The following is a 27,725-nucleotide window of genomic DNA, read 5'->3' on the forward strand; positions in this document are numbered from 1 at the left end:
GATTGTGACCCGACCCTTAAGGCAGACGCTTAACCGATTGGGCGCCCCCACTTCTGACCTCATTTAACCTTGATGACCTCCTAAAGACTCTCTCTCTCCGAATAAGGCCTTCAACGCATGGATCTGGCGGGGGGGGGGGGGGGGACACACAATCAGGCCACAGAGCCACGCTGCTCCTCCCACCCCCCTTTCATCTGCTCTGCTTTTTGTCCCCCTGACAATTGTTTATTGCTCCTTGTTGTTGTCGTGATGTCACTTGTCCCCTTTCCGGCCTCTTTCCTTTGGCTTTTCTACCAGAACTGCCGTGCTTGGTGTCCTCTGAACGCACTGTGTGCTTTCAAGTCTCTGGGTCTTCTGTCTGCACCTGTTGCACCGCCCCCTCCCCCTCCCCCTGCTGCAGTCCTGGCACCCCTTCCTCCATGAAGCCTTCCCTCACCGGCCCAGTGCTGTGTGGCCGCTCACACGCTGCTTCTCCCCGGGACAACTGCAGTCAGGGTGGCCCACAGGGCTCTGTGACTTTCCATAGGATCCATGATTCCAGCTGTAGGAAGAAAGACACTTCCTTCCCATGCCCTCCAGCTGCCCTCACCCCTGCCTTGCTGGTGAAGTGGGTGGAGGCAGAGTGATGTCTGGGTCCCCGGCTCCCTCCACTTCGATGCTGTGACTTGTGAAGAAGGGGACTCCCCTCCCCCTATGTTCCCTCTCCATGGCCCAGCGACTGGGGGTAGGTGAGCACCTATGCCGAGGTGTGGTGGGCGGGGCATTTTGCTGGAGTTTTATTGACTCTGTGCTTCCGGCAAGCAAGAGGAAAAAAGAAAAACCCACAAAAACCCCTTCCTCGGTCTCTGGGGGAAATTTCTGACATTTCGCCCGCCCTCTGCAATCAGCGCTCAGCTCAGCTGTGTGGCAAGGTTGGCCGGGGGTGAGTTGCTGGAGGGAGGAAACTGGGAGGCCTTTTGAAATTGAGAAATTTAGATGTCACTGAATCTCTCCTCTTGCCCAGTCTGTAAATGCTCTTTGTAGCATCCTTGACAGCTGATCCCCAGCCCTCTGCTTACACACCCCCAGTGACGGGGAGCTCACTCACTGCTTCATAACCAGGACAACATTACCGATGATGGAGTGTGTCTATGCCAGCCACAGGGCTAGCCCTTTACCTACATTAGCTCCCCAAAACCCTGATAGGAAGCCCAGAGAGGAAACTTGGACTTGATGAGGTTCAGAGATTTGCCTACAGTCACATGCTAGTAAGGAGCCAGCGGGGGCTCCAGTGTGGCCGGCTAACTCAGACACCTGAGCTCTTCCCCCTTAGCTGGTGTTGACCCCCAAGACAGAGCAGATCAGTGAAGGAGACAGCAGAGTCTATCAGCAAAGACCCCATGTGGGGGCTACAAACCCCTTCCTATTCTAGACCCTACTTCCTGGATCAATCTGCCCTTGGTGCCCGGACTCCCTTCCCAGAGGAAGGGATCTCCCCTGCAGACGTACGAGTCCCGCCCAGGTGTGGGGGTACAAGGGAAGCCAGGCCTGGTGTTAGGCAGAGAGCATGGCTTGCTTGGGGCCTGGCAAGTATATCCCATCTTGTCCCAGGAGCAGAGGGTCTCTCCGAGGGCTGTGAGCAGCGGGGAGTGGGAGGAGGCCTCCCTGGCCCTCTGGCCCTTGGCCGAGCTTGGCTGGCCTTTAGTCCCCTCCCTGGTCTGTTCTCCCTCAGTCACCTGAAGGGACGCTTGGCAAACATCTTTCAGCCCCAATTCCAGATCCCAAGAAGGAAGGGTCTGATGGTGCAGATAAGTCCGGATGTCCACCTCTGCTCTGGTCCCCCCAGGCCAGGACTGCTCTAGATGACAGCTCAGGGGAGAGGTGGGCCGGGGGCAGTTCTCTGAGAAGGGTGGCCTGTGGGGTGGTAAGCCCTTGCAAAATGTGTCTACTGCAGCAGGCTGTTAGAACCCGGGATGGTGATGGGGTGCCTGGGTGGCTCAGTTAGTTAAGTGTCCCACTCTTGATTTTGGCTCAGGGCATGATCTCACTATTCATGAGTTCATGTCCTGTGTCAGGCTCTGCACTAACAGCATGGAGCCTGCTTGGGATTCTCTGCCTCTCTCTCTCTCTCTCTCTCTCAAAAATAAATAAAAATTTAAAAAAACATTAAAAAAAAGGAACCTGGGATGGTGTTGCTGGGAGCCATGGGAACTCACTCCCGGGGCACCTGACCTGATCAGAACATTCAGGGGGTCTTCCTGGAAGAGGTGGCATCTAAAGGAGTCCTAGAGATGAGCAGGGATAGGCCAGGCCAAGGCAGGGACGGGGTGTGCTCTGGGCAGAGGCACAGAATGTGCAAAGGTCTGGAGGGGAGTAGGATGGGCTGCTGAAGAATGGGGAAGTTTACATTTGGCTGCAGCCCAAGCCTGGGGTGTGCAGGGGAAGCCCGGGAGGGCAGGCTGGAGGAGCTGGTGGCCCAGACTCAGCATGGAGCAGTTTTCAGTGTGGGAGTTTTTGGCACGAGAGCAGCTGGGGCAGGTTGCCTGATGCTGAGCCAGAGGTGAGAGGCGGTGTGAGAATGTTAGCACAAACTTTGAGAATATCTGGAGTCAGCGACGGGCCCTGAGCCAGAGGGGATGTGGCTGGAGGCAGATCAGGGAAAGGGGATACGTGGGGACCAATTCTGGCATCACCACCACAGCTTTGGAGCCTTTCTCAACCTTTTTTCTCCCTTTCTTGCTTCCTTCTTTCCTTCCTTCCTTCCTTCCTTCCTTCCTTCCTTCCTTTTCTTGCTTTTCTTTCTTTCTTTCTTTCTTTCTTTCTTTCTTTCTTTCTTTCTTTCTTTCTTTCTTTCTTTCTTTCTTTTTCTTTCTGTTTATTTATTTATGTATTTTGAGACAGAGAGAGGGAGAATCCCAAGCAGGCTCTGCGCATGGAGCCTGATGTGGAGTTTGATCACAGAAACTGTGAGATCATAACCTGAGCCAAAATCGAGTCTGACGCTTCACTGACTGAGCCACCCAGGCGCCCCTCAACCATTTTTGTTTCTGATTATGAAAGTGATATCCAGGGGCAGCTTGGTGGCTCAGTCAGTTAAGTGTCTGACTCTTGATTGTGGCTCGGGTCATGATCTCACAGTTCATGGGTTTGAGCCCCGCGTTGGGCTCTATGCTGATGGCACAGAGCCTGCTTGGGATTCTGTCTCTCCTTCTCTCTGCCCCTCCCCTGCTTGTGCTTTCTCTCTCAAAAAAATGAATAAACTTAAAAAAAAAAAAAGAAAGGAAGAAAGTGCTATTCACTACAGAAGATCAATGTGGAAAACGGGAAAAGAAGAAAATAGAAATGAATCAACAGTTGTAATTCTTTGGCTCCGCCTATTCCAGACCCCCCCGCCCCCCCCCCCCCCCATGGCCTTTCTGTTCTTGGCACAAGCCATGCTTGTTCCTGCCTCAGGGCCTTTGCACTGCAGTTCCCTCTGCCTCGAGTGCTCTCCCTACAGCTCTCTGTGCAGCTGCCTGCTTCCAGCCTCCCTGATCCCACTCTCTGGAGCTCTCACCCCTCTCCCTCTGCCCTCTCTCTTGGTTCCTGCTTTATTTTCCTCAAAGTTTGTATCCACACTGGAAGCCAACTTGCTAATTTCTTTTTCTTTTTTTAAAAAAAAATTTTTTTTTAACGTTTATTTTTGAGACAGAGACAGAGCATGAACGGGGGAGGGTCAGAGAGAGGGAGACACAGAATCTGAAACAGGCTCCAGGCTCTGAGCTGTCAGCACAGAGCCCGACGTGGGGCTCGAACTCATGGACCACGAGATCATGACCTGAGCTGAAGTCGGCCGCTCAACCGACTGAGCCACCCAGGCGCCCCCCGACTTGCTAATTTCTTTCTGCACTTGCTTGCCTCTCTTCCCCAGGCTAGAGGGTAAGCTCCACAGGAGCAGGGACCTCACCTTCTTCTATCTCTAAGTCAGTGCCTACCACAAAGGTGGTAGTCAATAAAGGTGAATTGACTGAAAATATAATCCTGCCACTGGATTAGTCACTCAGGTCTGCTTCAAATCCTTGAACCGATTTCCTGCAGCAGGGGGTTTCTAAAGTTCACCCCAAACAGCCCCTGGTGCTGAGAGGTGATTTTAAAGAGATCCAGAGAGGGGATCTGGATGGGGATCAGGAAAATTCCACCAGGGGATGGTATTTCATCCTGAGCTGGCTGTATACACAGTTCCCAGTGGGTGGAAATGCAGATGGGCAGGTGCCTCAGCCTGGGCAAAGCACATTTGTATTTGTTCTCTAGGGCTGTCATTAACCAAATACCACAAACTGAGTGGTCAACACAACAGAAATTTATTGCCTCACAGTTGTGGAGTCTAGACGTCCAAGATCAATGTGCTGGTAGGGCCATGCTCCCTCTGAAGGCTCTGGGGAAGGGTCTCACCTCTCTCTCAGCTTCTGGTAGTTCCTGGCTGCTGACATCATGCCTCCAGTCTTTACCCGGCTGTGTTCCTGTGTGCATGTGTATTTCATGTCCAGATTCCCAGTCTCCCTTTTTATAAGGATCCCAGTCATTGCAGATCATGGCCCACCCCAATGATTGCCTTTTAATTTAATTACCTTTGTTAGTATGCTGTCTTCAAACAAGATCGCATTCTGGGGGCGCCTGGGTGGCTCCGTCCGTTGAGCATCCAGCTTGGGCTCAGGTCATGATCTCATGGGTTGTGACTTCGAGCCCCCGCATCGGGCTTTCTGCTGTCGGTCAGCACAGAGCCCACTTCGGATCCTCTGTCTCCCTCTCTCTCTGCCCCTCCCCCACTCACTCTCTTTCTCGCAAAAATAAACATTAAAAAAATCATATTCTGAGATGCTGGGGGTTAGGGCTTCAGCATATCTCAACCAATAACAGCATTCGACCCATAACAACATTGCAGGACACAGGGGGTGGGGTGCTAGAGAAAAGCCCAAGCGGCACAGTGTTGGCTGCAGCATAGAGCCCGTGAACTGAGTCGTGTACAGTAACGCCAGAGCAGGAGTCGGAGACAAAGAATGCGAGGCTAGTTCCATATTGATTAGGTGGTCAGAGCACGTATTGGTCAGAAATGTGCCAGGCCCTGTGAGATGGGAATCATTGCTGCGCTGAAAGGGAAAGATTCAGCCTCGAGGAGCTGACATTCATGTGAGGAATTCAGACCCTGAGACAATTTGTCCCACAAATAAATGCGATCACACATCTAGATTAAATAGATTACAGCAGAGTTAGGTGGAGGAGGGAGAGGTACATGGGTCTCTGATAGTTTATAACAGTGGCCCTGGCCCAGTTACTGACAAAGCGATACGTTGACAATGATGTGAAGGCTGAGCAGGAGTTTACCAGGGAAAAGGTAAGAGGAATATTCCTGGCAAAGGGCAAGCTTGTGCAAAGGCCCTGGGGGCTGAAGGGAGCATGGCCCCTTTGGGGGACATGGAGATGCCAGTGTGGCTAGAGATTAGACAGTAGGGGGGGGTGTAGGCGGGCAGAACCTCCTAACCCAGTAAGGACCTAGGCCTCTATCCTGGGAATGAGAAGGATTTGAAAGTTTTAGGCAAGGGAGGATGGGACCAGATTTACCTCTCTGAAAGACCACTGGGCAACTACTGAAGTTTTCTGAGCTAGAGGGTGTTAGCCATCAAGCTAGTATTTTTCCAGAGGTTCTTGCATGCTGTTCTAGAGCAGGGGTTTGCCTTGGGGTCCATGGATTCCCTAGTGCCCATGGGTATATTTCAGGAGGGCCCTGAACTGAACGAGGTCACTCATTTTTCATCAGCCTCTAACTAAAATGTCCTGTATGAATTCCTTCCATTATGAATCAAGATAACAAAACATACTGATAATATCATAGTACCTGCAGTTTTTCCATCAGTAGAAATCAGACATTCTCATGACATACTGCAATTATATTAGAGTTGCTACCGTTGTTATGAAATATTTATGTTCATCGGTACTATGAAACCATACTTATTAGACATTAATGAGTTTATAAAGAATCACATATATGGCTAGATCTTAAATTATTTTAATGTTCTGATAACTGCATTCTCACATAGCTAGGTTCCTTTGTAATCCTTTGTATTTTATTTTATGCACTCAGAAACACAATCCTGAGCAGTGTCCCAGGTTTCCCCAGAACGACTAGGGGGCACGAGAAATACTGAGACCCCATGGTTTAACTTTAGTCTGTAACCACTCAGACCTAACTTATTCAGGCACAAACAAGACAAAAGAGAAATAAATGGCTCAGTAACAGAGAAGTCCATGGCACCATAAATTCACTGAGAATGTCCTCAGCAGTCCATTTCTCTCTGTCTCTGGACTTCTCACCTTTGGATCATCTCGTTCTCAGGCACCCTGCCCATCCTGCACCTGCCACGACCTGGCAATGCTGAACTTAAACCGCCCTTTGCACCAGAAGTCTGAAAGTAAAGAGAAGGGCTATTTCCCAGGAGCTTTTGTGAAACTCTCAGAGATGGGGCTCATTGGCTGGCATGGGTCATGTGTCTAAGAAGCAATTAGAATGGTGAGGAAGATGTACTCTGATTGGCCTGTTTGGGTCATGTGCCCGTCTGAAGGATGAAGTATTCTGATTGGCTTATCTGGGTCATGTGCCCATCCTGAGGGCTGAGGCATCTGATTGGCTTACCTGGGTCATGTGCCCATCGTGAGCGATGAGATATTCTGATTGGCCTACCTGCGTCATGTGGCCATCTTGGAATCGAGCGGTGGGCGGGTGGCCTGTCAGTACGTGACTGGAGGGAGAGCCCGCAGGGCAGGGGAAGGCGCCCTGCCCGCTTTGCCCCAGGCCGTCGGTGTCAACGCGATTCGTGTCGCATCCCTGTGTAGTGGGAGCAGGGAACGGTTTGGCACTGCTCGCTGATCCGCGAGCGTCTCAGGCTGGCTTAGGCTCCGCAGCGTCTCGGGACTTAATGGCTCCCCGGTTCCTGCAGTGAAGCAGGCCTCCTGCCCAGGAAGACAGCCGCCAGTGCCCCTCCGGCACTTGCTGTGTGCTAAGCACACGTTTATTTTCACAACCCCTGTAACCCGCTCAACAACCCTGACAGGTTGAACTTAACAGTGCCCGTGAGGTGGAACCCCAGGCCCAGGGCTTCTCCCAGCTGCCAGGGGACCCTGGGGCAGGTCGGCCCTCCTCTGCGCCAGCGCTTCCGTCTGTAACGCCAGCGGCGGACTGACATGTTTGGGCGCTAAGGGGTGGAACTGGCGGTGGCTTTAGGGAGGAGCGGTAACCGGTGGGGAGGTGAGGCCTCTGCCCTGGCGGCCTGGCCTGGAGCTTCTCTGCTTCTTTCCCCAGGGCTGCCGTGCCCCCAGGGGTCACCTGACTGCAGGAAGCAGTGTGAGCCCGACTACTACCTGAACAGGGACGGCCGCTGCACGGCCTGTGTGAGCTGTGCTCGAGGTAAGGGCTGTGTTCTCGCCTCCAGGGGCAACTTCTTGGGAGGGGTCACCGGGGGTGGGGGGTGGCAGAGAAGGTAGGGAGCATCAAGATTTGCTGCCTGGACTCCGGGTTGGCCCCCTGGTGCCTCGCTTTACCCCTCTGGATTTGTGAGTTGTTGTCAGCCATGATGTTTTGCATCCGTTTTCAGAGAGACTTAGTTAACCCGTTTCCTCAAGGGAGGGACTCGCATTTATTGAGTACAATCTTCACAAGACTCCTAGAAGATTTTGTTTTTCTTTTCATTTTAATTTTTTTAAAATGTTTGTTTATATTTGAGAGAGAGAGAGAGAGAGAGTGCATGAGCAGGGGAGGGGCAGAGAGAGACGAGACACAATTCGAAGCAGGCTCCAGGCTCCGAGGTGTCAGCATAGAGCCTGGACGTGGGGCTGGAACCCATGAACCCTGAGATCATGACCTGAGCCGAAGTTGGATGCTTAACCGACTGCGCCACCCAGGCGCGCCTGTTTTTCTTTTTTTAAGTGATCTGTCTGCCCAAGGTGGGGCTCAAACTCATGACCCTGAGATCAAGGGTTGCATGCTCTACAGACTGAGCCAGCCAGGCACCCCGAAGGTTCTTTTCTCATCCCTGCTTTACAGTGAGGAAACCCAGGCTTAGGAGGTTAGGACCTTTGCAAAGTTACAGAAGTCTCGTAAGTGGCAGATGTGGAGTTTGAGCTGTGGTCTGACACCAGGAGCTGTGTTCTTTGCCTGCGACCACAAGTGCTTCCAGGAGATTCTTCCAATGAGCACTTTCATTGTTAATTTCTTATTAGGGTGAGTGAATGTGGTTTGTGAGCTCTCTGGTGTTTGTTTTGTTTTGTGCGGGTTTTTTGTGAGGTGGGGCTGGGAAATTTGTTGAGATTTCTTGTGCCCTAATAAATGTGGATATTTTTAAAGCCTATTTTTAGTGTGTTTGGAGAAAAATGTGTGTTCTGTTTGTTGTGTACAAAATTCTCTACATACCTATTGGATCAAGCTTGTTAATTGTGTTTTTCAAATAATATGCATTCTTCTCAACAAATTTTTTTTGAGTTTATTTTTTTCAGTAACCTCAACACCCAACGTGGGGCTTGAACTCACGACCCCCGAGATCAAGAGTCTCATGCTCTTCCAACTGAGCCAGCCAGGCATGCCCCCAAAATAATATGCTTTAAAAAAAAAAATTGTTATTTATTTTTGTCACCTTCCCAAAGGTTGATGTCACAGATAGATGTGTTAAAATTCATCTTCCCTATGCTTTTTTTTAATCAGATTTTCCTTGTGTTCTATTTTTTTTCTCTATGTCAAAGCTATGTTATTAGGTACAGTGTTTATGAATATTGTGTTTTCTTGGTGGACTGGACCTTTCATCAGCATGAAATGTGTAATATACCTCTTTGCTCCTTATAATGTATTTGCCTTAATTCCATTTTCATTTGATGTTAATATTGCCATACATCTTTGTCTATGTGAGCATTTCTCTGGTGTATCTTTAAGTTTTTAAAATTAATGACGATGTTGTATGAAATAAAAGTTATAGGCATTCATTATAAAAAATTCAAGCAATACAGAAGCGTAAGGAAGAAGGCCAACTCTGCCTGTTCCCCATCATTGGATGTCTGACTGAGACTTCTCTGTGTATATATAGAGAGAGAGAAGGAGAATGGGAAGATTTGTAGCCAGACTATACACACGTAGAGAAAGGGATTTAAAAATTTTTAATTTCTTTTAAAGAGAGAGGGAGAGAGTAAGCAGGGGGAGAAGGGCAGAGGGAGAGAGAGAGAATCTCAAGCAGTGGCTACGCTTAGCATATACCCCAGCGAGTGGCTGGACCCCTGATATCTGAGCAGATATCAAGAGTCAGATGCTCAACTGACTGAGCTACCCAGGCACCCTGGGAAAAGGGATTTTTAGAGGATGAGATCATACTGTTGATGACATTCAAGCAATTACATTTAATTTTATTTAAATGTATCAGAGGAAGAAGAAAGCAAAATTAAAAAAGAATGAAATGATCACAAGAGACAGTAGTTTATAAGAAAATCCTCTAAAATTAAGAAGAGGTGTTGAAAATCAAGAAGCAGTTAGGAAGCATTTAAGGAACAACTATGTCTTGTATTAAATTCATGTTCTACTTGTTTCAGATTTTGGACGGGATGGAGTAGATTGGCTTCCTATAATGAAAAATGAAGTAATTAGCCTGCCTCCTCCCTGTCCTCTTCCTGACTTATTACTTTTCTTTTCTTTGTTATTGCCTGTGGCATTTATATTCTTTTCTGTGACCCACAGTCCCTTGGCGTGTTTGTTTTAGTTTGGTATTTAAACTCATTCGTTGTACAGTATGAGCACATTGACCACAGCTTCACTCTTTCTGAACTTTTTTTGTAAGTCTATTTCTTTCTTTCTTTTTTTTAACATTTATTTATATTTTCGAAAGAGAGAGAGACAGAGCGCGAGCAGAGGAGGGCAGAGAGAGGGAGAGACACAGAATCCAAAGCAGGCTCCAGGCTCTGAGCTGTCAGCACAGAGTCCAATTCAGGACTCAAACTCATGAACCATGAGATCATGACCTGAGCCGAAGCCAGAGCTTTAACCGACAGAGCCGCCAAGGCACCCTCTGCTCTAGGAAGTTCCTAGATTCATAACATATTTATCTTTTGTGACGGCCTCATTTCACTTAGCATAATGTCTTCAAGGCACTGTATCATGTGTCCGAAGCTCCTTCCTTTCCAAGGTTGAATAATATTCCGTTGGATGGATCTACCCCATTTGGTTTATCCATTCGTGCCGATGAACACTTGGGGTGCTTCTGCCTGTCAGCTGTTGTGAATACGGCTGCTGTATACCTGAGTCTACAAATGTCTGTTCAGGTCTCTGGCGTCAGTTCTTTTGGGTAGACTTAGCAGTGGAACGGCTGGATCATGTGGTAATCCTGAGTGTTACTTTTGAAACTGATTTTAGGAGTCTGAGGACCTGGGTGGGAGGCCGAGTGCAGCCAGAGATGGGTGGCGTCCTTGCTGGAGCACAGATCTGCCTTCCCTTCTGTGAGATCGTCATTACCAGAGCTCCTGCGGCTGCAGAGAGATGCACCCACTCCCGGGGTCTCTACCGATTTCCACTGGGTCTGCCTGCCCGAAAGTTAGCCAGTCCAGCACCTTTCCCACCTTTGTTCAGGCTTGTGATAATTATGTTTGGCTACTACTCTGGGGTTTAAAACCTTTTTTTTAAGTAGGCTTTACGCCAAGCGCAGAGCCCAGTGCGGGGCTTGAGCTCATGATCCTGAGACCAGGACCTGAGCTGAGATCAAAATCAACCAAGCCACCCACGGTTTTACATGAATTTCACAGGGGTGTCCACTGTTTGTCCTCAGCCGGCCTGCCTCTCTCTTAGATTTTCTACAATTCTCAGGATTTTAGTCTCTCCTCAGTACTGCTTCTGGGGTGCAGGCGAGAGTTAGGGGCTACAACAGTGCAACCACAGCAAGGAAGAGAGAGATGATAGAGCCTCCTGCGATGGTTTTAGGGGCCAGGCCTGGGAGAAGCCCTTATCATTTCTGTCCACGTCCCATTGCCAGAATGCCATCATATGACCCAAACCAAACTGCAAGGGAGGCTGGGAAATGTAGTCTTTCTGTGAGCCCACTTGAATTGGCGGACACAACGTTGTGCCCAGGGGGTTTCTTTTTATGGCTTCCGTTTCCTTTGTGCCCTTCCTTGAGCTCCAGGGGATTCTGTTTTATAGCTGCCGATTCCTGAGAATATTAATTGTACTGATTCTAACAGCTCGTTCTGTTTTTGTTGTTGTTGCTTTGTTTTTTGTTTTCTATTACCTGCTTTCTCAAGAGTTTTTTTGAGCTTGGAGGTCTTTTTGCTTGGTGCTGGTTTTCTCTCATGGGTGGTGGCCTCTAGTTCTGCACATCCTATCTGATGACCACTGGGAGGGGTTCTGTTAAGTGGCTGATCTTCTGGGTCTGCAGGCTCCCTTCTTCCCAGGTATGACCAGCCAGGGCACTGTCCCGTTACCTCCCCTGAGAGTCTCCTGGGGGAGATGCTTGGCTTCTGGGTCTGTGGCATCAGTGGATGAGAAGTGTGGGGAGACCCCCTGGGGCACTCCCCATCGGCTTCCCTGGGGCCTGCCCCTGCCCTCACCCACTTGGAGACTGGAGTACCCCACCCCAGGGCCTCTCCCAGAGTAATCCTCTTGGGTATATTCTGGGCTTTGGTCTCCTTCTTCCATGCGATCCTATCTGCCTTCCATATTCTAGGAAGTCTTCATTGCTGGTTGACCAAGGATGCCCTGTGTTGCTTTCCAGGGATGTGTGCATTTGTTAATTACTTATACCGGTGATTTTTTTTTTCTCTTGAGATCAAATTCACCATTGTTTTCTTTTAAATTCATTTTAATTACACTCTTTGCTTATTTGTTTTTGAAATAAGTTCTACGCCAAACATGGGTCTTGAACTCATGACCCTGAGATAAATAGTCACATGACCTGCCAACTGAGCCAGCCAGGAGTTGGTAAAATTCACCATTTTAAAGTGTGCAGTACAGTATTTATTTATTTTTTTTAATTCACAATGTGGCACCACCACCACTATCCGATTTCAGAGCATTTTCACCTCCCCCAAAAGAAACCCCTTCTCTCCCAATTCACTCCTTCTTCCATGCCCTTACAGTGACTCATCTAGGTTGTGTCTCTATGGATTTGCCTACTCTGGGCATTTCATCGAAATGGAATCATGCAATATGTAGGTTTTCATGACTGGCTTCTTTCACTTTGCAGTGTTTTCAAGGTTCATTATGTTGTGGTACCAGTCATTCCTTCTTTTCTTTTCTTATTTTAGTGCTCATTTATTTGAGAGAGAGCGAGAGAGAGAGAGAGAGAGAGAGAGCGAGCAGGGGTGGGGTAGAGAGACAGGGAGAGAGAATCCAGAGCAGGCTCTTTGCTGACTCAGTGCCCAATCCCACAAACCTGTGAGATCCTGACCTGAGCCAAAATCAAGAGTCTGATGCTTAACTGACCGAGCCACGCAGGCACCCCCTGGGTCATTGCTTTTCACAGCTGAATAACATTCCTTTGTATGGACACACCACGTTTTGTTTATCCGTTCATCGGTTCATGGACATTTGGGTTATATCTACTTTTTGGCTGTTATAAACAATACTGCTGTGATCATTGGATTTAGGGCTCTCCTCCCTAACCATGACAACCACTGATCTTTTTAGTGTCTTTGTAGTTTGTTTTTTCCTGAACGTCGTGGAGTTGGAATCACACAGCACGTAGCCTTTTCAGATTGACTTCTTTCACTTAGCAATATGCACTCAAGGTTTCTCCGTGTCTTTTTTGCCCATTTTAATGGGGTCATGAATTTGTTTTTAATATGATGGTAATGACGTCTGGGGATATGAGCGGGGAGCGGAGGCTGCCTCATAGGCCACACCTGCCATCTTGCCTTGGTTGCAGGAACCCTCTGGAAAGAAGGGCCGGGTGTGCGGGCTCCCTGCCCGAGGGGAGGCCAGAATGATGCCTTGTCTCACGTGCCAGGCTGTCCCTGAGGGGTCCCTGGATCCCTTCCCCGGTCCTCCCTCTGCCTCCCATGCCCGTCTCTGTGTCCCTTAGACGACCTTGTGGAGAAGATGCCGTGCTCAGGGAACTCCTCCCGCGTCTGTGAGTGCCGCACTGGCACGTTCTGTGCCACATCAGCCACCAACTCCTGTGCCCGCTGCATCCCCCACACCGTCTGCCCGAAAGGGATGATTGTCAAGGTCCAGGGTAAGTATCCCCACCCTCAGCCCAGCACCAAGACCTGTGCCAAGCTGTACCCCGCCTCCACCACCGTCCCAGATCTCCAGATGACCTCTGACCTTCTCCTTCCTCCTTCCTGTTGGACTGACATGTCTCCTTTCGAGATGCTGTGGGTGTACCATTTACTCAGAGCCCCCCAGCCTCTTCCCTGCACTTTGGGTCCCAGGCTCAGAGAGACCCTGATGGCCTGAGACACAGGCCTGGCTGGAGGAGTGTTGGGTTAGTGGAGACTCGGGGCAGAAGTTCTCTGATGCCTGAAAAACAAGAGCAGAACTCAAGTCTTCTGTACCGGGACTTTCCCAGGGTTTTGGGGCTGTTTTTCCCAACTCACAATCGAGGCATTGGGAGTTAGAGGAGCTGAGAAACTCGGATTTCTTTTCCAACTTGCTGTGTGAGTTCAGGCACGTGCTTTACCCTCTCTGAGCTTCTGATTTTGTGACAGTACAAGGGGCCAGAAAAGAGGCCAGAAAAGAGGTAAGGGCCACAGATCCGGTGCAGGTGGTATTGAGAGCACGTTTCAGAGGGAGGTGGGAGAGTGGGTGGGCTTTGGACCATGGCCCACTAGTGGTGCCACAGCCACACGGGCTGGGAGGCTGCAGGGTGGAACCAGAGAGCTACACCCATTAGGGAGAAAAGTGCCAACACTGAGCCCATGACGCTCCTTCTCCTCAACTGGTCCTTTTCCAAAGCCCAGGCCTAGATTTTGCCCAGATTTTGCTCCCCAATTCTGTCTCCCGTTCCCACCCCCATTTCCTCCTGTCATTCCTTGCCCACGGCTGACAGGCAGAGCCACTCTGCTTAACCAAATCTGATTTCTCTCTGCCTGTCTCTCTCACCCCCACACAGCTGCCATAAAAACACTTCAGTATTTTCTCATTTCTACAGCGATAATGACATGATCCCTTGGCAAAAGAGAACAGGTGTTTGGAGGGATTTCTTTAATTCTGCTCCCGTTGGCATTTCTGGGCTGCTGGTTTATCGGGCTCCATGTCCGGGATCTATGAACAAAGAGAAACCCCAGGGGACTTGCCACTGTGTCCTTCCTAGGGTTCCAAGGGCTACCCTCTCCTCTCCACTGTTCAGAGCCTTCTTTGTTTCATACATTATTTTTATCTGTATAAAACACGTATATGCATGTTTTATACATGTGCCCGGGCGTTTAGCTGTCCTTATTGGGAGGACTAGGGAAAAGGGCACCCAGTCCAGCTTCGCACGAGCAGTCTCCAGGACGTGACCCTGCACGCGACCCTGCGCCGTGTCCCCCTCCCTCCTCCAGGTCAGACTCCCGCCGGCCCCCTCCTTTCTTGGCCCCACTGGTCTGCTCACTTTCGGCTCCGTGGATGTGCGGTGCTTCTCACTCCTACCAGGCGTTTGTGCGTGGTGTCCCCTCAGCACATCCTCTCCTCCTGCTCACTCGGTCACCTCCTGCTCAGCCTGGCCTCTCTGTCCACACCTCACTTCCTCAAGAGGAAGTGCCATGACTTGTGACAGGTCACATCTCCGTTGTGATCTCTCATCACACGGAGTCCTTTTCCAACACGGATGTGAACACCGGTGTCTGTCTTGGTTCGATCAACGCTGGCCTCCCTCCCTGGGCCGTAGATGCGTGAGGGCCGAGGTCATCTCCCCATTGCCTGATCAAGGCCAGGCACAGAATCTTCTCTGCAGAGATCTATGCAGAAGGACGTGGGGGCCCCGGACAGCTCAGTGTTGCGGGTGGGTGGGGCTCAAATCTGGCCCAGTTCTCCCCGGGTCACACAAATGCTGTGCTGAGGGGCTTGCGGCAGCGCGCCACCTGCGAACAGGGCCGGGGGTGGAGTGGAAAATGCTCTGGGCTGGGCACCAGGTCCCCGGGGTATTGTTCGCCTGCAGCCGTGGGGCATGTTCCCACCCCATCCTGGGCTTCAGTGTCCCATCTGGGAAATGTAGAGTTGCCACTAGACGGCCCTGGGGGACCTTCCAGCTCTGAAACAATTGCATCTCTGCTAGCATCGGTTTAGAGTTCTGTTCCAGCCAGGGCCCGTGGACCCGCTCCAGAAAGGAGGCCCTGTTTTGGTGGTGTTCCTGCGACTGCCGCATGGTGGCGCCCGAGCCCCCCCTTTGCTGCCCCTAGACCCCTGCTGCCCCTAGCGGTACCATTGGCCACATGCCTCCACGGAGCGTTTAAAAGGTGGCCAGTTGCAGGCGTACAAAAATGTAAAACATCTCATTAATTATCGTTATGTTGCTTGTCTACCTCTGTAGTTTAGATATATTGGGTCACATACATTAAATTAATTTCACGTGTTTCTTTTTACTTTTTAAAAAATTTATCTTTCTTTTTACTTTTTAAAAAGGGGTTACTTGGAAATTTAAAATGACAGCGTGATTCACATCATATTTCTGGGGGACAGCGCTGCTGGCTGACTTCTGGGCTCCCACGTGGACGCTCCCAAGGGCAACTCTCCAGCTGCAAGATGGACAGTAGTTTCCGCTTTAGCGTCAGCCGGTAGCTAAGCCGCATGGGGCAGCTTACATAGGTGTTCCCTCCTGAAATTTTCAAAACTCCAGAAAGTAGACGGAAGTATCCCCATTTTAGAACGGGGGAAATTGAGGTCCAGGGATGGCAGGTAAATCGCTCAAGACCACAGAGCAGGGAATGTCTGGGCTAGACTTTGAATGTCACACCCAGGCCTCGTCACGCCAGCGCACTCAGAAATACGAGACACATGAGCATTGCTCAGGCCCCCTCCACTGAAGCCTTCAGATCATAATCGCACACGTGGGACTGTTTCTAAGCAATGGGACAGAGATCTAGAAGGGGAAAAGGACACGCTGTTCATGGGGCGTTTACTCTGTATCACGCAGTGTGATGGGCACAGTGAGGACATGTTAGAGGTGGCAGGCAAACTCAGATCCACCTGATGGAAAGTGCTACGTGTTTTTCCTCTTTACCGTGTTTGCACCCAGGATTCTTCAGGAGTCTTTGGGTTGCACGTAACAAAATCTCAAATTTTTTGGCTGATGTAACTGCAAAGTCTGGGGCTGGCTCTGGGTAGTATCAGGCATGGCTGGATCCAGGAGCCCTGTCTTTACCTATTTGTCACCTCTGCTCCCCCAGATCCAAGCTTGCCTCCTACCCAAACCCAGTAGAAAGACGGTTTCTCCTTCCTGCAATTTCAACAGCCATAATTGAAACCACGACATTGTACCTCATGGGCGTGGCTGGGGTCACGTGCCCACCGCTGAACCAGCTCCTCGGGGTCAGAGGAATCAAAGGGATTGATTGGTCCAAAGTCGTCTGGGTTTACTCCTGGGAGGGTGGGGTGGTGAGTCGGCCTCAGCCCCGTGCACAGATACTGAGACTGGGGAGAGTGTTCCGGGGAGAATCGGGATGCCTTAGCCCGAGGGGGAAGGGGTGCTGGGCAGGCACAAACACCAGATGGCCGCTGCGTTTTCCAAGCACCTCATTCCGAACTGTGGGTCGTGGTGGGAAAGAATCTGTTCCTAGAGCCTCCAAGCTCCTCGGTAGCACATCTGTCCACCTTGTGTCCCCTGCAGGCACAGCACAGATGGATACTGTGTGTGAGCGGCCTTCCCCGGTGACCAGCCCTGACCTCGGCACGGGCCCAGAAGACTGCCAGGCGCCCACCAGGTGACTCCCGGCCCTCTCCCTTCCAGCTGAATGTGGCATGGGGCTGTCCCAGCCCCAGGATGCCCAGAGCCCAGCTGGGCTGTGGTGTGGGTGGGGTTTGGCCCAGGGTATCAGGACTCCAGGGTGCCTCTCTGTCAACCCAGCAGTCGCTTGACCTCCACTGTGTGCTGAGTGTTGCCCGAGCGCACGAGAGAAGGTCTAGACGGCACAGCCGTGGCTCCCAGGAGCGGACGGTGGGGCTGCCAGAGGCCGTGGGCTGAGGGGCTGGGAACCCCTTTGCTGTGGAAGCGGTTACCCCTGAGCACAGACCTCCCTGCGTCATCAGGAGGGTTGGCAGTGCCCTTTCCGGCTTCTTTCTCAGCGACACCAGCGCCCAGGCCGGGCCCCTGGTGACCTCCTCAGTGAGCTCCGGTGCCAGGACCACGCTCCTTGGAGGGGGCACTGCCATCACCCCCGAAGATGATTCCAAAAAGACGGGGGCCCCCGGCTCTCCGTCCTCTGTGAGGAAGCCCAGTCCAGATCCAGGTAATTTCTCGAGAAGCTTTGGGTTGTTTCCCAGGGCAACGGCGTCTCACTGGCAGGCGACCTGTGTGTGGCGTTCCCCTGGGCAGGTGGGTCTCTCCTGGTCCAGGGAGAAGAGGGTCTCTAGGTCCCTTGGGGCTGCAGGCTTCGAGGGCCAGAGGGGATAAAGGAAGAAGTCGTTCATTTGACAGCTTAGTGCCTGCTGTGTGCCAGACACCGAGGTCCTGGCAAAGCGGCAGGTGTGGATATGACGCCCTCCTGGTTCCTGTGGTGACGGGTTGGGGTCCTCAGTTCCCTCCTGTTTATCGCCGACCAGCCTTCTGTTGTATGGGTGTATACACCGTGTATGTCCAGTAGTGTTTGGATTTGGGTTGTTTCCACTTTTGGCTACAGTTAACAGTGATAAACAAGTCTTTGTTTTCATGTCTCTAGAGGGTTTGTTCAGTTTTAACTGAAAATTTCTTTTTTTTTTTTTTTTTTAAATTTTTTAAACGTTTATTTATTTTTGGGACAGAGAGAGACAGAGCATGAACAGGGGAGGGGCAGAGAGAGAGGGAGACACAGAATCAGAAACAGGCTCCAGGCTCTGAGCCATCAGCCCAGAGCCCGACGCGGGGCTCGAACTCACGGACCGCGAGATCGTGACCTGGCTGAAGTCGGACGCTTAACCGACTGCGCCACCCAGGCGCCCCTGAAAATTTCTTTTAAGTGCATTCATTTATTTTGAGAGAGAGCACGGGGGAGGGGCATAGAGAGTGGGAGACAGACAATCCCAAGCAGGCTCTATGCTGTCAGTATAGATCCCGATGTGGGGCTCCATCCCAAGAACCATGAGATCAGGACCTGAGCCAAAACCAATAGTCTCTGCTCAACCAACAGAGCCACCCAGGTGCCCCGCTAAAGAGGTGTCCCTAATTTTAAAGTCATCACGTGGGTCCATCTTTTCTCTTTATGTCCTGCCTTGTGTTCGCTGCAGTCTCCACTGAAGTCTCAAAGACATCCTGCATTACCTTCCAGGATCATTACTGTTCTGCCTTTCACGTTTAGATCCGCTGTCTGCCTACCTTTTGTTTGTGGCGGAGGCAGCGGTCATGTTGCAAGAGGCCGCATGGATATGCAGTTGAACCAACGCCTTTTATCGAACAAATTGTCCTTTCCCCGCTGATTTGCCTGCCATCTTTGGGGTAAATCTAAGGTCCATAGGTGCCTGGCTGTGATCCGGACTTCTTATTCCTTTCCGTTCGTTGTCTTTTTGTCTGGTCTGTGTGGATGCCATGTGGTCTCGACTCCAGGAGATTTTCGGTATATGGTGGAACAACTTCCCCATCTCTGTTCTCCAGCCCTGCCCTGGCTCTTCTTGGTAATTTGCATCTCTGCGTCGACTTTAGAATCAGCCTTTCACATTCCACAAAACGTCCCGTTGGGATTTTGATCGGGATTGCACTGAATCTGTGGATCAGGTTAGAGAGAATCCGTATTTTTATAGCATCAAGTACACGGGAAAGCCGTATGTTTATTCAGGCCGTCTTTATTTATATACATATATACACACACACACATGAGGCCCCGCTTTCACGGTCTGTATTCGTACTGCAAATCAAGATCGGCCGTCTTTATTTTTATGTATTTAATTTTACTTAGGTCAGTTGAACCTCTCTCTCCCAATGATGTTTTATTAGTTTCCATGTGGAACGATTTACATCTTTGTGTTAGATTTCTAGGTATTTGATGTTTCTGATGATGATGACAGTGGTATTGTATTTTTCAATATCGCGGGTTGTAAGTCTTCATTTTTAGTATTGTTTTGAACCGTGTGAGTAGTCAGTATGTGACAGCCTAACCTGTCACAATAGCAGTCTCATAGGGTTCAACCCAAATGTATAGACACTCAGCTGAGTTTGATGTAATAACATTATATCCAGTTACCTTGCTAAACTCACTGTGAGTCCTAATAACGTATCTGCCGATTCTTCTGTGTAATCTGTGCACCTAATGATGTCATCTGTCCCTGGCAGCCTGGTGTCTGCCTCTCCTGGCCTCACTTCTTTTCTCTCCTTTCCTTGCCTTACTGCCTCGCCTGGGACCCCAGGGCCACACTGAGCGGAAGCTGTGGTAGTCGGCATCCTTGCCTCGTGGCTGATCTCAGAGGGAAGTGGCCCCAGGGTTTTGAGGAGGGTGGTGACATGGTGGGGCTGAGGAGAGGGCTCTGGCGTAGTGGCAATGACAGATCGCAGAGGGAAGGGCCTGGAAGCAGAGAGGCATTTCAGAGGGAGTCAGTGCTGTTTTCCTGTGTGGCTGTAGACCCATTCCTTCCCTCTCTGGGCTTTAGGACTCCCTCTGCAGATTGATCTGACACGTGAGGAGTCTGCCTTGGAGCTGGTGGTGGCGACTGGGTGAAGAGGTGGTGGTGAATGATGGGGCCTCTGCCAAGGTGGCCTGGGCTAGAGCTTGTCTGCTTCTTTCCCCAGGGCTGCCGTGCCCCCAGGGGTCGCCTGACTGCAGGAAGCAGTGTGAGCCCGACTACTACCTGGACAGGGATGGCCGCTGCACGGCCTGTGTGAGCTGTGCTCGAGGTAAGGGCTGTGTTCTCCTCTCCAGGGGCTACTTCTCAGGATGGGGTCCATGGCGGCCGGGAGGTCGCAGAGAAGGTAGGGAGCATCAAGATTTGCTGTCTGGACTCTAGGTTGGCCCCTTGGTGCCTCAGTTTACCCCTCTGGATTTGTGAGTTGGTATCATCATGATGGTTTGCATCCGTTTTTAGAGAGACTTAGTTAACCTGTTTCCTCAAGGGAGGGACTCACATTCATTGAGTTCAATCTTCACAAGACTCCTAGGAGAAGAGTTTATGTTTCTTTTTTTAAGTAATCTCTGCCCAATGTGGGTCTCAAACTCATGACCCTGAGATCAAGGGTCGCACGCTCTACAGACTGAGCCAGCCAGGCACCCAGAAGGTTCTTTTCTCATCCCCGCTTTCCAGTGAGGTAGGCTTCGGGAGGTTAAGGGCCTTTGCAAAGTTACAGAAGTCCGGTAAGTGGCAGATGTGGAGTTTGAGCTGTGGTCTGACACCAGGAGCTGTGTTCTTTGCCTGCGACCACAAGTGCTTCCAGGAGATTCTTCCAATGAGCACTTTCATTGTTAATTTCTTATTAGGGTGAGTGAATGTGGTTTGTGAGCTCTCTGGTGTTTGTTTTGTTTTGTGCGGGTTTTTTGTGAGGTGGGGCTGGGAAATTTGTTGAGATTTCTTGTGCCCTAATAAATGTGGATATTTTTAAAGCCTATTTTTAGTGTGTTTGGAGAAAAATGTGTTTTGTGTACAAAATTGTCTACATACCTATTGGATCAAGCCTGTTAATTGTGTTTTTCAAATAATATGCGTTCTTCTCAACAAATTTTTTTTGAGTTTATTTTTTTCAGTAACCTCAACACCCAACGTGGGGCTTGAACTCACGACCCCCGAGATCAAGAGTCTCATGCTCTTCCAGCCATGCCAGCCAAGCATGCCCCTAGATAATATGGTTTTTTTTTTATTCTTAATTATATTTGTCTCCTTCCCAAAGGTTGATGTCAGAGATAGATGTGTTAAAATCCATCTTGCCTATACTTTTTTTCATCAGATTTTCATTGTGTTCCATTTATTTTTTCTCTCTATATGTCAAAGCTATGTTATTAGGTATAGTGTTTATGAATATTGTGTTTTCTTGGTGGGTTGGACCTTTTGTCAGCGTGAAATATACCTCTTTAATCCTTATAAAGAATGCCTTAATTCCAGTTTCATTTGATATTAATATTGCCATTCTTCTTTGCGTTAGCATTTCTCTGATGTATCTTTTGAGTTTTTAAAATTAATGACAGTGTTGTATGAAATGAAAGTTACAGGCATTCATTATAAAAAATTCGAGCAATACAGAAGTGTAAGGAAGAAGGCCAACTCTGCCCATTCCCCATCATTGGATGTCTGACTGACACGTCTCTGTGTATATATAGGGAGAGACGGAGAATGGGAAGATTCATAGCCAGCCAGATTGTACACACATGGAGAATAGGGATTTAAAAAATATTTTTTTAACATTTTATGGGTTTTTTTTGAGAGAGAGAGCGCAAGTGGGGGAGGGACAGAGAGTGAGACACAGAATCCAAAGCAGGCTCCAGGCTTAGTGTCAGCACAGAGCCTGAGGTGGGGCTCAAACCCACAAGCCGTGAGATCATGACCTGAGCAGAAGTTGGACGCTTAACCGACCAAGCCACCCAGGCGCCCCTGTTTCAGATTTTCGATGGGATATTGTAGATTGGCTCCTGTCACAAAAAATGAAGTAATTAGCTTGTCACCTCCTTGTCCTCTTCCTGACTTTTATTACTTACGTATTTTTTTTACATTGTTACTGCCTGTGGCATTTATATTCTTTTTCTGTAACCCTCAGTCCCTTGGCATGTTAGTATTAGTTTGCTATTTAAACTTACTCACTGTGCATTATGAGCACATTGACCACAGCTTCTCCAGTCCTGATTTTCTCATTTTGATTTATTGATTGGTTAGTTAGATTTCACTGACCTTGGGATTTATCAGTAAGGACTCATCTTTGCACATCCCTCAGAGGATTCTTTTATGTTTGAGAATGTTTCTTGCCTTTATATTCCAATGACAACCTGGGCAGATATATGATTATTCCTGGGACCTGTGTTCTCCAGAACTTTGTAGACATTGGTGCATTGTCTTCTCATGGTGAATATTGCTGGGGAGGGGTCTGCTCTCTGCCTTCTTTCTCCTCTGTAGGCGACTGCAAGAACAATTCTTTCTTTATCCTTAATGATAAAAAACTTTGAACCAGACTGTGCCTTGATATTAATTGTTTGGAAATAATTCTGGAATGTCTTTTTTTTTTAAGTTTTTACTTATTTAAATAATCTCTACACCCAACCCGCAGCACCTGTAGCCCGAAGATCAAGAGTTGTATGCTCCACCGACTGAGCCAGACAGGCACCCCTGGAATGTCTTTTTTCTGTCTGCACGTTTAGTTCTTCCTTCATTTCAGGGAAATTGACCTGGAATTTAATTTCTTTTTTTAATATTTATTTTTTTATTTTGAGAGAGAGAGAGAGAGAGAGAGAGAGAGAGAGAGCGCAAGTGGGGGAGGGACAGAGGGTAAGGGAGGGGAGAATTCCAAGCAAGCTCTACCCCAGTGCAGAGCCCAGTGCAGAGCTCGAACCCATGAACTGTGACTTCATGACCTGAGCCAAAATCAAGAGTTGGACTCTCAACCGAGTGAGGCACCCAGGCGCCCCTGGATTTTTATTTCTGCTAAATACATATCTCAATGTCAACTTAATGGACTCTAGTTATCCTTCTGTTTGATTGTGTTTGCCTTTCCTCCCTGTTTTATTTCATTGCATTAATATCTTTGTCTCTTCACCTTGCATTCACAGATATTTTCTTGATCCTTTCTCCATGCTGTGAACTCTATTTTGTTTCTCATGTCTTCTGCTGCTTGCCTCCCAGCTGTCGCCAGGGCTCCTAAGACACTGCTAATTTATTTATTGGATATCTGTGCGGTACATCTCAGTTTGCTTTCTTTAGCTCTCTAGTCTTCTTAGCCCATCCTTTTTGAAGATCAGCTTTTCTTTGAGCTTTTCCTTTGCCAAACTTCTATTCTTCTTAAGTTCCTTTATAGTGGGGAGCATGCTTGGGATGGCTTCTGTTTGTTTTAGACTGGGTTCTTTGTCTTTCCAAAACATATTTCTGTTTCTTTTAGATTTTCTATTTCTTTTCCTGTCTTCCCTGTCCTGGTACAGTGTGACTTCTCCTTACATTCCCCCCACCTCCCCACCTACCTCACCGGGCTCTACTTGGTCCTTTCTGCTCAGAGCTTCACTGGGGACCGAGTGTTACTTAAAAAAAAAAAAATGCTGTAGTAAAATATACATAACATAAAATTTGGTGGCACTTAATACTGTGGTAAAATATACGCATATAAAATGTATCATTTTGGCATTTTAAGTGTCCTGTTTAGTGGCTTTAAGTGCATTCCCATTTTAGGGCAACAACCGACAATGTCTAGCTCCAACACTTGTTCTTTTGCCCCAGCTGAAACTCGGTTCCCGTTAAACACTAGCTCCTTAATGCCCCCTCCCCCACCAGCCTTTGGCAGCTCCCAGGCTACTCTTTGTCTCTGTGAATTTGACTACTCCAGGAAGTTCATATGAGTAGAATCATAACATATTTATCCTTTGTGACGGCCTCATTTCACTTAGCATAATGTCTTCGAGGCACTATATCATGTGTCCAAAGCTCCTTCCTTTCCAAGGTTGAATAATATTCCGTTGGATGGATCTACCCCATTTGGTTTATCCATTCGTGCCGATGAACACTTGGGGTGCTTCTGCCTGTCAGCTATTGTGAATACGGCTGCTGTATACCTGAGTCTACAAATGTCTGTTCAGGTCTCTGGCGTCAGTTCTTTTGGGTAGACTTAGCAGTGGAACGGCTGGATCATGTGGTAATCCTGAGTGTTACTTTTGAAACTGATTTTAGGAGTCTGAGGACCTGGGTGGGAGGCCGAGTGCAGCCAGAGATGGGTGGCGTCCTTGCTGGAGCACAGATCTGCCTTCCCTTCTGTGAGATCGTCATTACCAGAGCTCCTGCGGCTGCAGAGAGATGCACCCACTCCCGGGGTCTCTACCGATTCCCACTGGGTCTGCCTGCCCGAAAGTTAGCCAGTCCAGCACCTTTCCCACCTTTGTTCAGGCTTGTGATAATTATGTTTGGCTACTACTCTGGGGTTTAAAACCTTTTTTTTAAGTAGGCTTTACACCAAGCGCAGAGCCCAGTGCGGGGCTTGAGCTCATGATCCTGAGACCAGGACCTGAGCTGAGATCAAAATCAACCAAGCCACCCACGGTTTTACATGAATTTCACAGGGGTGTCCACTGTTTGTCCTCAGCCGGCCTGCCTCTCTCTTAGATTTTCTACAATTCTCAGGATTTTAGTCTCTCCTCAGTACTGCTTCTGGGGTGCAGGCGAGAGTTAGGGGCTACAACAGTGCAACCACAGCAAGGAAGAGAGAGATGATAGAGCCTCCTGCGATGGTTTTAGGGGCCAGGCCTGGGAGAAGCCCTTATCATTTCTGTCCACGTCCCATTGCCAGAATGCCATCATATGACCCAAACCAAACTGCAAGGGAGGCTGGGAAATGTAGTCTTTCTGTGAGCCCACTTGAATTGGCGAACACAACGTTGTGCCCAGGGGGTTTCTTTTTATGGCTTCCGTTTCCTTTGTGCCCTTCCTTGAGCTCCAGGGGATTCTGTTTTATAGCTGCCGATTCCTGAGAATATTAATTGTACTGATTCTAACAGCTCGTTCTGTTTTTGTTGTTGTTGCTTTGTTTTTTGTTTTCTATTACCTGCTTTCTCAAGAGTTTTTTTGAGCTTGGAGGTCTTTTTGCTTGGTGCTGGTTTTCTCTCATGGGTGGTGGCCTCTAGTTCTGCACATCCTATCTGATGACCACTGGGAGGGGTTCTGTTAAGTGGCTGATCTTCTGGGTCTGCAGGCTCCCTTCTTCCCAGGTATGACCAGCCAGGGCACTGTCCCGTTACCTCCCCTGAGAGTCTCCTGGGGGAGATGCTTGGCTTCTGGGTCTGTGGCATCAGTGGATGAGAAGTGTGGGGAGACCCCCTGGAGCACTCCCCATCGGCTTCCCTGGGGCCTGCCCCTGCCCTCACCCACTTGGAGACTGGAGTACCCCACCCCAGGGCCTCTCCCAGAGTAATCCTCCTGGGTATATTCTGGGCTTTGGTCTCCTTCTTCCATGCGATCCTATCTGCCTTCCATATTCTAGGAAGTCTTCATTGCTGGTTGACCAAGGATGCCCTGTGTTGCTTTCCAGGGATGTGTGCATTTGTTAATTACTTATACCGGTGATTTTTTTTTTCTCTTGAGATCAAATTCACCATTGTTTTCTTTTAAATTCATTTTAATTACACTCTTTGCTTATTTGTTTTTGAAATAAGTTCTACGCCAAACATGGGTCTTGAACTCATGACCCTGAGATAAATAGTCACATGACCTGCCAACTGAGCCAGCCAGGAGTTGGTAAAATTCACCATTTTAAAGTGTGCAGTACAGTATTTATTTATTTTTTTTAATTCACAATGTGGCACCACCACCACTATCCGATTTCAGAGCATTTTCACCTCCCCCAAAAGAAACCCCTTCTCTCCCAATTCACTCCTTCTTCCATGCCCTTACAGTGACTCATCTAGGTTGTGTCTCTATGGATTTGCCTACTCTGGGCATTTCATCGAAATGGAATCATGCAATATGTAGGTTTTCATGACTGGCTTCTTTCACTTTGCAGTGTTTTCAAGGTTCATTATGTTGTGGTACCAGTCATTCCTTCTTTTCTTTTCTTATTTTAGTGCTCATTTATTTGAGAGAGAGCGAGAGAGAGAGAGAGAGAGAGCGAGCAGGGGTGGGGTAGAGAGACAGGGAGAGAGAATCCAGAGCAGGCTCTTTGCTGACTCAGTGCCCAATCCCACAAACCTGTGAGATCCTGACCTGAGCCAAAATCAAGAGTCTGATGCTTAACTGAGCCACGCAGGCACCCCCTGGGTCATTGCTTTTCACAGCTGAATAACATTCCTTTGTATGGACACACCACGTTTTGTTTATCCGTTCATCGGTTCATGGACATTTGGGTTATATCTACTTTTTGGGCTGTTATAAACAATACTGCTGTGATCATTGGATTTAGGGCTCTCCTCCCTAACCATGACAACCACTGATCTTTTTAGTGTCTTTGTAGTTTGTTTTTTCCTGAACGTCGTGGAGTTGGAATCACACAGCACGTAGCCTTTTCAGATTGACTTCTTTCACTTAGCAATATGCACTCAAGGTTCCTCCGTGTCTTTTTGGCCCATTTTAATGGGGTCATGAATTTGTTTTTAATATGATGGTAATGACGTCTGGGGATATGAGCGGGGAGCGGAGGCTGCCTCATAGGCCCCACCTGCCATCTTGCCTTGGTTGCAGGAACCCTCTGGAAAGAAGGGCCGGGTGTGCGGGCTCCCTGCCCGAGGGGAGGCCAGAATGATGCCTTGTCTCACGTGCCAGGCTGTCCCTGAGGGGTCCCTGGATCCCTTCCCCGGTCCTCCCTCTGCCTCCCATGCCCGTCTCTGTGTCCCTTAGACGACCTTGTGGAGAAGATGCCGTGCTCAGGGAACTCCTCCCGCGTCTGTGAGTGCCGCACTGGCACGTTCTGTGCCACATCAGCCACCAACTCCTGTGCCCGCTGCATCCCCCACACCGTCTGCCCGAAAGGGATGATTGTCAAGGTCCAGGGTAAGTATCCCCACCCTCAGCCCAGCACCAAGACCTGTGCCAAGCTGTACCCCGCCTCCACCACCGTCCCATATCTCCAGATGACCTCTGACCTTCTCCTTCCTCCTTCCTGTTGGACTGACATGTCTCCTTTCGAGATGCTGTGGGTGTACCATTTACTCAGAGCCCCCCAGCCTCTTCCCTGCACTTTGGGTCCCAGGCTCAGAGAGACCCTGATGGCCTGAGACACAGGCCTGGCTGGAGGAGCGTTGGGTTAGTGGAGACTCGGGGCAGAAGTTCTCTGATGCCTGAAAAACAAGAGCAAAACTCAAGTCTTCTGTCCCGGGACTTTCCCAGGGTTTTGGGGCTGTTTTTCCCAACTCACAATCGAGGCATTGGGAGTTAGAGGAGCTGAGAAACTCGGATTTCTTTTCCAACTTGCTGTGTGAGTTCAGGCACATGCTTTACCCTCTCTGAGCTTCTGATTTTGTGACAGTACAAGGGGCCAGAAAAGAGGCCAGAAAAGAGGTAAGGGCCACAGATCCGGTGCAGGTGGTATTGAGAGCACGTTTCAGAGGGAGGTTGGAGAGTGGGTGGGCTTTGGACCATGGCCCACTAGTGGTGCCACAGCCACACGGGCTGGGAGGCTGCAGGGTGGAACCAGAGAGCTACGCCCATTAGGGAGAAAAGTGCCAACACTGAGCCCATGACGCTCCTTCTCCTCAACTGGTCCTTTTCCAAAGCCCAGGCCTAGATTTTGCCCAGATTTTGCTCCCCAATTCTGTCTCCCGTTCCCACCCCCATTTCCTCCTGTCATTCCTTGCCCACGGCTGACAGGCAGAGCCACTCTGCTTAACCAAATCTGATTTCTCTCTGCCTGTCTCTCTCACCCCCACACAGCTGCCATAAAAACACTTCAGTATTTTCTCATTTCTACAGCGATAATGACATGATCCCTTGGCAAAAGAGAACAGGTGTTTGGAGGGATTTCTTTAATTCTGCTCCCGTTGGCATTTCT

At 49.3% G+C, this 27,725-nt stretch overlaps 1 protein-coding gene across 2 annotated transcripts in view; it reads left to right on the forward strand.

Moving 5' to 3' along the window:
• Positions 1–7,315: 7,315 nt before the first annotated feature.
• TNFRSF8 (TNF receptor superfamily member 8) overlaps positions 7,316–27,725 on the forward strand; it is a 53,786-nt gene continuing 33,376 nt past the window's right edge. For both annotated transcript variants that reach the window (XM_043573780.1, XM_043573781.1), the window contains exons 1-6: positions 7,316–7,417; positions 13,056–13,208; positions 16,782–16,875; positions 17,237–17,400; positions 19,866–19,970; positions 26,576–26,728. In XM_043573780.1, the coding sequence (XP_043429715.1) occupies positions 13,073–13,208; positions 16,782–16,875; positions 17,237–17,400; positions 19,866–19,970; positions 26,576–26,728 (652 nt within the window). In that variant the 5' untranslated portion in view covers positions 7,316–7,417; positions 13,056–13,072. The remainder of the gene's footprint in view (positions 7,418–13,055; positions 13,209–16,781; positions 16,876–17,236; positions 17,401–19,865; positions 19,971–26,575; positions 26,729–27,725) is intronic.

The sequence above is a fragment of the Prionailurus bengalensis genome, chromosome C1 (genome assembly GCF_016509475.1).
Source record: "Prionailurus bengalensis isolate Pbe53 chromosome C1, Fcat_Pben_1.1_paternal_pri, whole genome shotgun sequence".
In the NCBI taxonomy this organism is placed as follows: Eukaryota; Metazoa; Chordata; class Mammalia; order Carnivora; family Felidae; genus Prionailurus; species Prionailurus bengalensis.